The 13948-nt window shown below is 34.8% G+C and overlaps 1 protein-coding gene across 6 annotated transcripts in view; it reads left to right on the forward strand.

The window, feature by feature from the left end:
* DENND4A (DENN domain containing 4A) overlaps positions 1-13948 on the forward strand; it is a 135626-nt gene that overhangs the window by 55163 nt on the left and 66515 nt on the right. For all 6 annotated transcript variants that reach the window (XM_047074922.1, XM_047074924.1, XM_047074923.1 and 3 more), the window contains exons 5-11: positions 4546-4615; positions 5169-5338; positions 6419-6660; positions 9158-9224; positions 10608-10666; positions 13239-13383; positions 13675-13850. In XM_047074922.1, the coding sequence (XP_046930878.1) occupies positions 4546-4615; positions 5169-5338; positions 6419-6660; positions 9158-9224; positions 10608-10666; positions 13239-13383; positions 13675-13850 (929 nt within the window). The remainder of the gene's footprint in view (positions 1-4545; positions 4616-5168; positions 5339-6418; positions 6661-9157; positions 9225-10607; positions 10667-13238; positions 13384-13674; positions 13851-13948) is intronic.

Below are 13948 nucleotides of genomic sequence, written 5' to 3' on the forward strand. Positions count from 1 at the left end.
TTTAATTTTTTAAATGTGTATTTTGAGAGAGAGAGGGAGAGAGGCAGGCAGAGAGAGCAAGAGAATCCCAAGCAGGCTCTGCACTCTCAGCACAGGGTGCTGACACAGGGCTCCATCTCATGAATCGTGAGATCATGACCTGAACCAAGATCATGACCTGAGCTGAAATCAAGAATCAGACGCTTAATCGACTGAACCACCCAGGCACCCCAAGGAAGAGCTTTTTAAATTTTATTTTTGCCCAGTACTTAAGCTCCTCCTAAAATTTTTAAGAAATATTACCGGAATAAAATCCCTTAAATGTTTATTTTCTTATCCATACATATATCAGTCCTGAGTATAGGGAAACTTGCCTGATCTTAGCAGTTGATGTCTTTTTTTAAGTAGTGGGTTGTGACTTATTTTTGTTACCAATCTTTGTTTCCATCGACTATAAGGTGGCAAAAGCAAATTTTGTTCTTTGAAGTAGATGTACAGTGACTTCTAACTCAGAAAATTTTAAATAAACATCCAATATAGAAGACTTATGTTCATATCTGTCTAATGTATATGTAAAGAATTAGGAAGTGGTAGGGATTAAATTATTGATGTGTTGATAATACCCAGCAATAGTTATGTAGCTGACTCTTGTTTTTGAAGGTTAGGTAGCTTGAACGAAAGTCATCTATCAGGTTTCTAAACCAGGGAAAAAAACAAAAGACCAAGGTAATGGACATGAGATGTGTGGTGAATCTTTCCTCAAATTCCTACCTGATATTTTGTACCAGGCTTATAGCTTTGGCCTCAAAAAGAATCTTCCGCACCCTCCCATTAAGCTTGTGGAAAGACTTTTCAAGAACTATTTGTTTTCAAGTTTTGGACTGTAAGACTTAAATGATTTAGACTTTGACTGACTTACAATGGAAGCATATTTTAGAGCCAGAAAAGATCTTAAAAAGTGCTCATGTGGTTGAAAACTGCTAGTCTGGATGCTTTGATTCACACAGCTAATTTCTGGCAAATTTGTGACCATCTCCTCAGTTTTTGACTCATCGAGAGTATTTTTTAAAATATTATATCCAAATGGCTTTTGTTTTACAACCATTTAAGAATGTTCATATTTGAGGGGAGCCTGGATGGTTCAGTCAGTTGAGCGTCCAACTTCAGCTCGGATCATGATCTCATAGTTCGTGATTCAAGCCCCATATCAGGCTGTCAGCACAGAGCCTGTTTCAAATCCTGTGTCCTTCTCTCTCTCTGCTCCTCCCCTGCTCACTCTCTCTCTCTCAAAAATAAATAAACATTAAAAAAAAATGTTCATTAAAAAAAAAGATTTATCAGGATTGTTTAGAAAAGTAGAGTTAGTAACTAAGCAAGTAATTAAATCATGTACCTATTTCCTAAAAAAAAAAAAAAAGACATCTGAAAGTGTGTACCACAAATGGGTACTGAATTTATAAGTTAAACATTTATTTGATTTTATTATTACTATCTTTATTTTTTATATAGAGAGAGCAAGTACAAGCAGAGGGGAGGGGCAGAGGGAGGCTAAGCAGGTTCCATGCTGTCAGCACAGAGCCTGATGCCATGCTCAGTCTCACGAACTGTGAGATCATGACCTGAGCTGAAATCAAGAGTCAGTCACCCAACCACTTGAGCCACCCAGGTGCCCCAACTTTAAGATATGTTTCTAGTAATTAAGAGACTACTATAATAGGGTGCCTGGGTGCCTCAGTCAGTTTAGTGTCTGACTTCAGCCCAGGTCATGATCTTACGGTTTATGAGTTCGAGCCCTGCGTCGGACTTGCTGCTGTTAGCACAGAGCCTGCTTGGGATTCTCTGCCCACCGCACCCCCCACCACCTGACGAGCTCTATCTCTCTTTCAAAAATAAATAGCCATTAAAAAGGAATTTTAAAAAGAGACTACTATAACACCCTGTGCTCATCCCCTATATTTAACAAATGTAAACAACTTAACATATTTGCTTCAAATGTTTTAATTTATAAAAAAAAAAAAAAAATTTACAGGTTTAGCCAAAGCCTCATCTTCCATCCTTTTCTGTCCTCCAGAGTTAACAACTAGCCTGAAGCTAGTGCATTTCATTCACATGTATTTAAAAACTTTCTACTATACATCTATAAATATATATTATTACTTTGTGTACTTTTAAATTTCACATAAACGGTGATATACTGAATATATTCTTCTGTGATTTGCTTTTTTTTAACTCATTAATATGTTTTTGAAAATTAGTAAAGTTGATACAGATTTTATTTCTTCATCTGAACCAGTGGAAAGTATTTCATTAATAAATGAACCACAGTTTATTTTAATCATTCACCTACTGATAGACACTTGGATTGTTTCCCTTTTGTGGGGAGGATCAATTATGAACAATGATGCAATATGTTGACTCTTCATCTAAAAATTTTTCTTGCTTTCCTAAATATTTTTCATGTGTCTCCAGCAGACCAGTGTGTTAAATTGTGCTCACGACATTAAATTATCCTCATTACCGTGTTGGCATTTTGTTTTTATAAATGGTTTAGTATTTTTGCATCAAAAGAATGGATGTATAAAAGTCAAGTGGATATTATGAATGTAGGCGAACTAGGCTTTTAGTTTCTGAGATGTGTACAAATGTATAAATAAGACTTTCTATTGATAAGTCCCAACTCCAATTCCCAATAAACCAGTTTTTCAAGATAACAAAAAACCCTCAATGATAACCTTTGTGATGATAAGAAGGGAACTATATGACCACTTGAATATGGCAGAAAACAAAAGGAATATTCAAAAATAAAAAACAAGGACTTGGAGATAACAGTAAAAGTTATGGGACTCTGGAGGAAAAGAACCACAGATATCAAAACTAAAAGAGGGTTTTCTGAAGTTTTTCACACACAAGGTTCAGCAAAAAGAAAGAGGAACCATTGTTCTGGAAATGCTTTAAATGTTTAACTTATAGAGTGCCTGGCTGGCTCAGTCAGTAGAGCATGTGACTCTTGATCTAAGGGTGGTGAGTTTGAACCCCAAGTTGGGTGTAGAGATTACTTAAAAATAAAATCCTGGGGTCCCTGGGTGGCTCAGTAGGTTTAAACCTCATTCGGCTCAACTCGATTTTGACTCAGATCATAATCCCAGGGTCATAGGATTGAGCCCCGTTTTGGGCTTTGCACTGATAAGTAAGACAATATACAATATGCCGAGTGGTAGTAAGTGCTGTGGAGGAAGAAGAAAGCAAGATGGGATGATAGGGAAGACGGGACAGGGTAGAGGGAAGATTGTTATTGCATATAAGGTGATGAAGGAAGGGCTCTCTGATGAAGTGTTGTTTGGAGTTGAGCCCAGAGGAGGTAAGGGAGTGTCTGTGTGCATGTATCTGTCATCATCTAATGTCAAGTAGCAAATCTCCCAAGTCACATCTTCATTTCAGACCTCACTTGAGCTCCATTTGATTCTTCACTTGGATGTCTAATAGATGTTTCAAACTTATGTCTAAAACTGAACTCCTTTTCTTCACCCCCAACCCCCAAGTCTGCTTTATCCACAGTCTTCCCCATCTCTGTTGCAGCTGGGACTAGAAATTTGAGACTCCTTTGGGAGTAGCTGTTCTACAAAACGATGGGACTAAATGTATGAGATCATTCACAGAAAGAAAAGGAAAGAAGAGATCACATTTAATGATCAGGGAAAAAGGGAGGAGGAGACTGAGGAGTAGCCAGAGGTTTAGTGGGAAGGCACCAGGAGAATGTGATGCCTCAAAAGGCGAGAACATGTTTTGGGAGTCATTAGTGCTGTCCAGATCTGCTGAGAGGTTGGAGAAGATATAGTATAGGAATCAACTGTTAAATTTGGCATCATTAAAGTTGTTAAATTGTTCTTTTAAGGAATGGTGCGATTAAAACCTGATTGGGAATGGATTCAGGAGAGAATGGGAAACACAGAAACAGATATAGGAAATTATAACTCCTAAGTTTTGGTATAAAGAGCTATAGAAAGAGGCTGTGGAATCTAAAGGAAGGTATACCCATGGGTAGATATTTCTTTTTTTTTTTTTAATGTTTATTTATTTTTGAGACAGAAACAGAGCATGAACGGGGGAGGGTCAGAGAGAGAGGGACATAGAATCTGTGCTGAGCTGTCAGCACAGAGCCCGACGCGGGGCTTGAACTCACAGACTGTGAGATCATGACCTGAGCCGAAGTCGGACACTCAACCGACTAAGCCACCCAGGCGCCCCTAGATATTTCTTAATCAGTTCTGCCCAAAGTTTGGAGTTGGAATAAAATCTAAATTGTCATGACTTAATTATTTTAAACAGTCAAATTTTCCTCATGTTATTGCTGTTACAGTGGGGAAAAAAACATGAAATATTACTTCTGAAAGAAAAGTGGGCAAAAACTCTGATAAAATGATGACAAAATAACCAACTGAAAATACCTAACAGAAATCTGTTACTACATCTTAGATAATATGTACTGGAGATATCAAAGAGTCCATTTTATTAAGTTACTACCTTTTAAAGTTAAATGATATTTCCTTTTTTTTTTTTTTGATTCAGTGGGGATCAGCAGTGTACTTATGTTATAAAAAATCAGTGGCAAAGACTAACACTATATCTTACAAAGCTGGTAAGTATAATTTTTCATGGAATACTTAATATATACATGTATTATGAAGGCTAGTAAAATTTAAGGAAAAAGAAATCTTATAATGTATTAGTGTCAGGACTGGCACCACAACCCATGGGTTTTTTTTTTTTTCTGTTTTGTCTCATCCTTAAATTTATTGGATACTCAATGGAAGATTGATTTTAAAAGAAGATGGGTAACCGTGTTGAAAATTTCAAAAAACGAGTTTTTCACTTGCTTCAAGGTAGTATGACCACAAACTAAAGTTTTAGGATTGTGTTTGTACCTGTGTATGTTTCTTTAGGATGATCTTTTCTTGTTTGTCTTACTTAGCCTTCATGGATGAAGCTTGATAAATATTAATTAGTTATTATGAATAGTTATAACGTTTGAAGATAAAAATCTGGATGTATTCTCCTGAAGCATTCAGAGCTATTTGATGAACATGTATGTAATATAATGTTAAGTAGTTATAAAACATTTTAGCATCATTCAGATTTTGAGTACCTGAATTCAAGAGATGATGACCTCATATTTATTATTGTTTTTATAGGTCTAATTTGTAGATATCCTCAAGAAGATTATGAGTCTTTCTCACTCCCAGAATCTGTTCCCCTATTTTGTTTACCAATGGGTGCAACTATTGAATGTTGGCCACCAAATAGCAAATACCCTCTCCCTGTTTTTTCTACATTTGTGTTAACTGGAGCCTCAGCTGAAAAGGTACTGTGTGTTTTAACAACTGTCGACAAATTTCTTGTACATTTTCTTTTTTTTTTTTTTTTAAGTTTATTTATTTTGAGAGAGACAGAGACAGCATGGGTAGGGAAGGGGCAGAGAGAGAGAGAGAGAGAGAGAGAGAGAAAATCCCAAGCAGGCTCCATACTGCCAGCACAGAGCCTGATGCGGGGCTCAGACCCAGAAAACTGAGAGATCATGACCTGAGCCAAAACCAAGAGTTGTACGCTTAACCGACTGAGCCACCCAAGTGCCCCTCTTGTACATTTTCAGGTCTTAAGTTTTATATAATGTAAGGAACAGTAGGAAAAAAAAACTGGTTAAATTGAATCTATTACACATACCTCTTCCATTTGGTTAAAATAACTATATTCAGAGATAAAAGGAAAAGAGAAATTTCATTCTGTCCCATACACTCCAGTGCTTTTTTGTGAATATGGTAAAAGATTTTTTTTTCATCATCAAATGATGATCTTTCATTGCTTCATTTTGTGTCAACCAGATGCTTTGAGAGTAATACAAAAGACATTATTATATATGCAAAGCTATTCAGAATCATAGAGTATGATAGTTGGAAAAGACCTTGGAAATCATTTAGTCTAACATCCTCATTTTATAGATTGGGAAATTGAGGTCCAGAGAAATTTAGTGAATTGCCTGAAGTTGGAATATATATTTCCTTGTCTAGAATTCTGTCCCATTGTCTACTAAATAATTATTTTCAGTCATTTTGTTATAGAGAATATTGATTCAATTGCTTTCACTCTTCAGAAAACAAACTCGATTTAATTGAAACATCTTTTTTTTCAATAATGAGATGTGAGAGTAGCACTGTGTAGTGTTTTCTGTTTTTTTCTTTTTTATTTTTTTAAACATACTCCGAGAAACCAAGAGAGATGTTTGTTCACCACTGTGTTCCTGCTACCTGGCACCTTGCCTGGCTCATGGGCATCTAAAAGGCTTTTAATGGCCTAGCTCGTAATGGCTCCTCCATTAAATATTTAATGATATGATTTGAATAAATCATATAAGGTGTATTTATTAAATATATTTCTTGTTTTCCAGGTCTATGGTGCTGCTATTCAGTTTTATGAACCATACTCTGAGGAAAATCTCACAGAAAAACAGAGACTTCTCTTGGGTTTAGCATCATCAGCAGATGGGAAATCTGATAGTTCCAAAACAATTCACACTAATAAATGCATCTGTCTTCTTTCTCACTGGCCTTTTTTTGACGCATTCAGGAAGTTTCTGACTTTTCTGTATCGTTATTCTATCTCTGGACCTCATGTCCTTCCAATTGAGAAGTAAGTCAGAATCCTTCTTGGTTCAAAATTTAGCAGATAATTCCATTATGTGTGGTATATTTGAACTGGTAATTCAGTAAATTTTATATGGAAACTAGATTTCTCAAGAGTTATTTGAAAAAAAGAATTTGGTTATTTCAATTAGGTAATATTTCTCTATTATACTTTTATAGCCACATTATTTTAAATATATCTCTAACAGAATGAAATGAATATTTCATTTTTTGATGCTCTTGTGAAGTTTGGAGATCCTAACTGCTTTTTTTTGTTTTGTTTTGTTTTGTTTTTTTGTTTTTTTTTGTTTTGTTTTGTTTTTGCTGGTTTTGGAATTCTTATTTTCCAAATAATTTGGGTTTATCATGAACTTTTAAAAATATTCCCTACTACTTTTAGACATCATGAATTTAAAGAAAAAATTAGATAAATGCATTCTTTATTCTTTGTAAAAATTCAGTGATTTACCTTAAAATCACTAAAAGTGAATAATGTTTTATGCAATAAGATCTGTTGCAAATGAGATCCAAATATCTTCATGCCTATTTGATTATTTATTCTATACCATCTGTCACTTAAACTCTTTTGTATTTTTTTTTTAAATGTTTATTTTTGAGAGGGAGGGAGAGAGAGAAAGAGCAGGAGAGGGGCAGAGAGATGGAGACTAAGGATCTGAAGCAGGCTCTGCCCTGACAGCAGAGAGCCCTATGCAGGGCTCAAACTCACAAACCGTGAGATCATGACCTGAACTGAAGTCAGACGCTTAACTGACTGAGCCAACCATGTGCCCCACCTCTTTTGTATTGTTAAGAAGTTGTTCAGTGATTGTTGGGAAGTGATAGAATTATCATAAGAACATTCAGTGTACAATATTACTCTTTTTCACTCTCATCTCAGTATTTTGCTCTAGCAGTTAGCAAATTTTTTTTTTTGGTGTCAGGACCCTTTTATACTCTTAAAAAATGAGGACTCCTGAAAAACTTTTTTTATGTGTTATATCTGCCAATAATTGCTACAATAGAAATTAAAATGGAGAAAATATTTATATTTTAAAATAATTACATGTTAACAAGTATTTTTTTTTAAATAACTCTTTTAAAAAAAATTAGTGAGAAGAGTCATTTTTTACATTTTTGCAAATCTCTGTCTGGCTTAATTGAACACAGCTAGGTTCTCATGGATGCCTCTGCATTCAATCTGTTGCAATATGTTGTTTGGGTAAAAGTATATGAAAAAAACCTGGCCTCACACAGGTATGTAGGTAGGAAAAGGGAGAGTATTCGAATAGCCTTTTCAGAAAATTGTGTGGAATTTCTGCTTTGACACTGCCCCAAATTTGACAAGTGAAGTTTGTTACAGGTTATTCACAGTGTGTAATCTAAAGCTTTAGTAATGGACTTTTTCTGTTACATTAAAATCTATTGATTTTTCTCACTCTAAGTGGAACTTTTACACATGCATGGTTTTGTAGCATCATATGTTGGTCATTTGGAAATACCAGTTCATGGCGTTTAACATAGATAAATTTCATTTGTTAATAGAACCACCAATTTCATCAGAAAAATTTTTTCAGTATCAAGAAGTTATCAAGTACATGGTGGCGAAATTAGATTTTCACTTAAAATTTTATTTATTGAATTAGAATTGAATTGAATTACTGGCAATAATACTATGAGTTCTTCTTCTTTTTTTTAAAGATTTCATTTTTTAAAATTTTTTTTAATGTTTTCATTTTATTTCTTAGAGAGACAGAGTGAAAGCAAGGGAGGGACAGAGAGAGAGGGAGACACAGAATCTGAAGCAGGCTCCAGGCTCTGAGCTGTCAGCACAGAGCCCGATGCGGGACTCGAACTCACAAACCGTGAGATCATGACCTAAGCTGAAGTCACATGCTTAACTGACTGAGCCACCTAGGCTTCCCTAAAGATTTCATTTTTAAGCAATCTCTGCACCAAATGTGAGTCTTGAATTCACAACCCCAAGATTCAGAGTCATAACGCTTCACTGTCTGAGCCAGCCAGGAGCTCTTATGAGTTATTTTTCTTGAAGCAATAGGCTCACCTTATTCATTTTTTTATAGAAAAAATTTGCTGAATACCTAACATTGGATAACTTTATCAATTGTTATTTCAAGGAAAAATGGCATTCTGTGACAACAACAAAACAATCATTAAGTTCTTTGATCACTGTCCACATAATATGTTGTATATTATCTATTGAGGAAGAGGTAAAAGTTAAACTGGCTTTTGAGACGTTGATAACACAAACATTGTTGAACCTGAGGAACTATTCATATGAAAAGCCACTGGAGTTAGGTAGAAGCAACTTTAATGGGACAAATGATTTTTGGAGTTTGTTCACTTGTTTTTGTAGCACCAGGGATTTCGAAATTATAAGTACACAGAGCATTTGACTCAACTTGGACTTGTGGTGACATGCTGACCTTTATAGTATATGGTGTTCACTTTGGAATCAATTGGGTTTTTGTCTGTTTGTTTTTAAGGCATATTTCTCATTTTATGCATAAAGTTCCTTTTCCATCTCCTCAGAGGCCGCGGATTTTAGTTCAGGTAAGATTTTCTTGATGTAAGTGCCTTATTAAATGATTATTAGCCCTGTCAAAACGTACCATAAGAATAACAATTTTAAATGGAGGAAAAGATCAAATGAGAACCAGATGGTAGTTCATGTTGGAATTTGGGCCCTTATTGTTTTATTAATTGTCTCCCAGACAGACATCTAATGTTTCCCCTTAGGTAAAAGGTTGAAGAGTTAAAGTAGACAACAGTAGACATTTTGAACACACCAAAAGGGACTTCTTTCCCTAAATTTGTTATAGGTAATTGAAAGTTTGTGTCTTTGGCATTTATTCCCAAAGGGGTGTGTGTGTGTGTGTGTGTACATATTTTTTCTTTTTTTTTTTTAGAATAGATAGAAGAAAAAGTGGTGTGCTTTCATATATTATGCAGGGAGAAGTGTTCATATCTTTGTAATGGGGAAGTTCAAAATGAATAATTTTTTTCCCTATCTCTTTTCCCAATTGACTATCTTTTCTCTTTTGTTTACATTTCTTGTTTATGGTCTTGATTTGTAAGATATCTGTTTATTTAGTCACCATTTACAAAGTGATTTATATACAGAAAATATTTTTATGTGTTATCACTATATGTGCCTTACTGTATTTATCACAACCCTTAATGGGAGTGCGGTGTCATTCAAAATTAGAAGTATTTGGCAAATAGGTATTTACAAATTTGTGGAAATGTGCATAAATTTGAAAATGTAGATAAAAATAATTACATTATTATATTGATACAGATAAAATGTCTAGAAAAAAAGTCATTTTTGTAATCTTTATAATCAGTCTGTATATCCACATATCCTCCCTCTCTTCTTGATATTTAGTGCCAGGATATACACACACACATATATATATGTTGGTAAATTTTTTCTTTTGAGGACCAAACAGTACATATTTTAGTCTTTATAGGCCATCCTGTCTCTGTCAAAACTACTCAGCTCTTATTGCACAAAAGCAGCTATAGATAATTCCTAAACAAATGATCATGGCTAGTGTTCCAATAAAACTTTATTTATAAACACAGATGGCCTGTGGATTTGCCCTGGAGACCATATAGGTTTACTAGCCCTGACTCTGTGGTACTAAATGAATAATTTAGTCTCCCAATAAAATTTTGTTAAAATGATATTAGGGGAACACTGAGGAACAGGAGAAAAGAGAATTCAGAGTAGGGGAAGTTAGTAGTTAGGTCAGTGGTTAGGATGTACTTTTCAAGATCTTATTAAGTGATATAAACAGTTCCTATACAGGTTAATGGTTATGTTGAAACTTGATGGATGTCAGCATTAGCCAAAGAAGTTTTTTTACCAGAAAGTGGTGTTTTAAAGCTCATCTTTATATTTCAAACACTTTATTGTAAATCTTCTTCCAGTTATCACCACATGATAATCTGATTCTCAGTCAACCTGTTTCTTCACCTCTTCCACTAAGGCAAGTAGAATTTCCTTTCTATTTATGTTTCTCTAAATCTAGTGTGAGCTAAAGTGACATTCAAATATTTTCTCTTTCCTAGGAAAAATTGCAAATGTTGATGGAAAGACTTCTCATTTAATTGTTTGTTATCTAAATTCCTTTTACTTAAAGAAAAAAGAAAAACCTTTACAATAGTTTGGTATTTTGTGTATCCATTTATTATCAAGTACTTATTATTGCATAAATAAGTATATGTGTATATAGATTATGAAAACAATGGTTTTTAACTTTAAATACCCTCTGAAGAACATTCAAACGTAATTAATTTTAAATTTAACCCCCTAATAAAATGGTACTCATAAATACTAACCATGGAATAAAATAATGTATTTCATCCCTTAAAAGTTCCAAGAAATTATGAAATAATTTTTTTCTAAAGTATCAGTTCTTGAAATTTAATTAGCAATGTAATTTTCTAGCAGAGAAATCATTACAATATAATTAAGTTATTTTGTAGCACATACCTGAGGGAGACCAGCTGCCATCTTTGACATTAATTTTGTAAGAATTGCAGATTATTTCATCACTAGGTCTCAGTCCAGAGCAGCCAGTGTTTTCTTAACCTTTGTTTGAGTGAAAAATAAACTAGAAATACTGACTGTGACTATGTATAAAAAGATCCTAAATTACCCAAGAGGCCTTTTTTTTTATTTTGGTAACAGCTTTATTGATATAATTCACATACTGTACAATTCACCCAGTTAAATTGTACAATTCAATGGTTATATTCACTCTGTGAATAGAGATATATGGAGATCACTATAAACAACATTTACATCACTCTAAAAAGAATTTCTGCCATTTCTACTCACGCAAATACACACGTGTGTGTGTGCACAAACACACCTCGCCAGCCTAAGGCAACCACTGATTAACTTTCTGTCTCTAGGGATTTGCCTATTCTGGAGATTTCACATAAATGGAATTATATAATATGTAGCCTTTTGTGTGTGGCTTCTTTCACTTATTATAATGTTTCTGAAGTTCATCAATGTTATCATATTTTGTTCCTTTCTGTTTCCAACAAATAATCCATTGTATGGATAGATCACTTTTTATTTATTCATTCATTAGGTGAGGGACATTTGGGTTGTTTCTACTTTTGCCTACAATGAATAATTCTGCTACCAACGTGCACAAGTTTTTTGTGGATGTGTTTTCCTTTCTCCAAGAGAATTGTTACTAGTTTTGCTTTATTTAAAAAAAAGTTAAGGGGCGCCTGGGTGGCGCAGTCGGTTAAGCGTCCGACTTCAGCCAGGTCACGATCTCGCGGTCCGTGAGTTCGAGCCCCGCGTCGGGCTCTGGGCTGATGGCTCAGAGCCTGGAGCCTGTTTCCGATTCTGTGTCTCCCTCTCTCTCTGCCCCTCCCCCGTTCATGCTCTGTCTCTGTCTGTCCCAAAAATAAATAAATGTTGAAAAAAAAAAATTTTTAAAAAAAAAAAAAAAGTTAAGTGGCGCCTGGGTGGCTCAGTCGGTTAAGCGTCGACTTCAGCTCAGGTCATGATCTTAGATTTTTAAGTTCGAGCACCGCATTGGGCTCTGTGCTGACAGTAATCCCTCTCTCTTTCTCTCTGCCCTCCCCCACTCTCACTCTGTCTCTTTCTGTCTCAAAAATAAATAAACATTTAAAAAGTTTTTAATACAAAAATAAAAATTAAAAAGTTAATTTGGTGAAGCCAATTATTTAGCCAATTATATAGACAACATACTGATTGGCTTACTGAATTACTTAGTCCAGTATTTTGTTACCACACAGAATGTCTCAGTTTGGGTTATAAATTTGCTTTGTATGTATATACCATCACTTCCTACCTCTCAATTTCATATTACTCTTTTCATTACAATAGTAAAGATAATCTATTTGTAAATCCAAATCTTAATGTATGTGCTTGCCTTAAGGGAGGTGGGCCTGTAAGTCATAATTTTTCTGACGATTAACAATGAAAGGTGAGCCATTTAACAAAAATTTCATTAAAAAATTTGCTTTCGGGGCGCCTGGGTGGCGCAGTCGGTTAAGCGTCCGACTTCAGCCAGGTCACGATCTCGCGGTCCGGGAGTTCGAGCCCCGCGTCAGGCTCTGGGCTGATGGCTCAGAGCCTGGAGCCTGTTTCCGATTCTGTGTCTCCCTCTCTCTCTGCCCCTCCCCCGTTCATGCTCTGTCTCTCTCTGTCTTAAAAATAAATAAACGTTGGAAAAAAAAATTTGCTTTCAACTAAAGCATCCCTCTATAGATTGAGTCCTTTATTTGGACATTATCTACCCAGCAGATCTTTTTCTGAAAAAAAGAATGACTTTTCATTTTTCCATTTTGAATACACTGTAGAAAAATCTGATGATTTTGAAACCTCAGAAAACTTCATTGTTTTCATAGTATATTTCTAATGTTTTCCACACATAAGGACCGCAATCACGTCTAAAGTTGAATATATAATATAATCCTAACCCAATCATGACCTTGTTTCATTATTTTGGATAATGAGATATTTGAATATATATATTTTTAATTATATATTTTTGTTTGGATTGACAGTGGTGGCAAGTTTTCAACACTACTTCAAAATTTAGGCCCTGAAAATGCTGTGACACTACTTGTGTTTGCAGTAACAGAACATAAGATTCTCATCCATTCCCTACGCCCTTCCGTGCTTACTAGTGTGACAGAAGCATTAGTGTCTGTGAGTATTACAGGTTTTGTCATTGGCAGTCAATTTCATTTTGAGCATAATTGATTCATCTAATTTAAAGCTACTTTTTAAAAGCCTAACTAACATTCAGAGAGTAATGAATTTTTATGTTGTGAAAACAATTTTAATTTTCTGACACTTCATATTAGTTGTAATTATTTCACTGGTTATCAAGTGTTAGGCTTTAGGTATGAATATTTAAATACAGTTTTTTGTGTGTGCTGATAAATTATGCTTCAGTGCCAAACAGCTAAATGTTCTCCTGTCTTTTGTTTATCCAAGATGATTTTCCCTTTCCACTGGCCATGCCCATATGTTCCTCTCTGCCCACTGGCTTTAGCAGATGTCTTGAGTGCACCATGTCCATTCATAGTAGGAATTGATTCAAGATACTTTGATCTCTATGACCCTCCACCAGATGTCAGTTGTGTTGACCTAGACACCAACACCATTTCTCAGTAAGTACATTTTAGTGATTCTCTACTCAGTAATTTACAACTTCGTATTATATGTATGTAATTGTATATTTTATGAATGCGAATTAGAATTCTTTTGA

This window comes from Lynx rufus, unplaced genomic scaffold (genome assembly GCF_022079265.1).
Source record: "Lynx rufus isolate CCGP_SWC_20201006 ecotype Redwood Valley unplaced genomic scaffold, mLynRuf1.p SCAF_13, whole genome shotgun sequence".
NCBI lineage: Eukaryota > Metazoa > Chordata > Mammalia > Carnivora > Felidae > Lynx > Lynx rufus.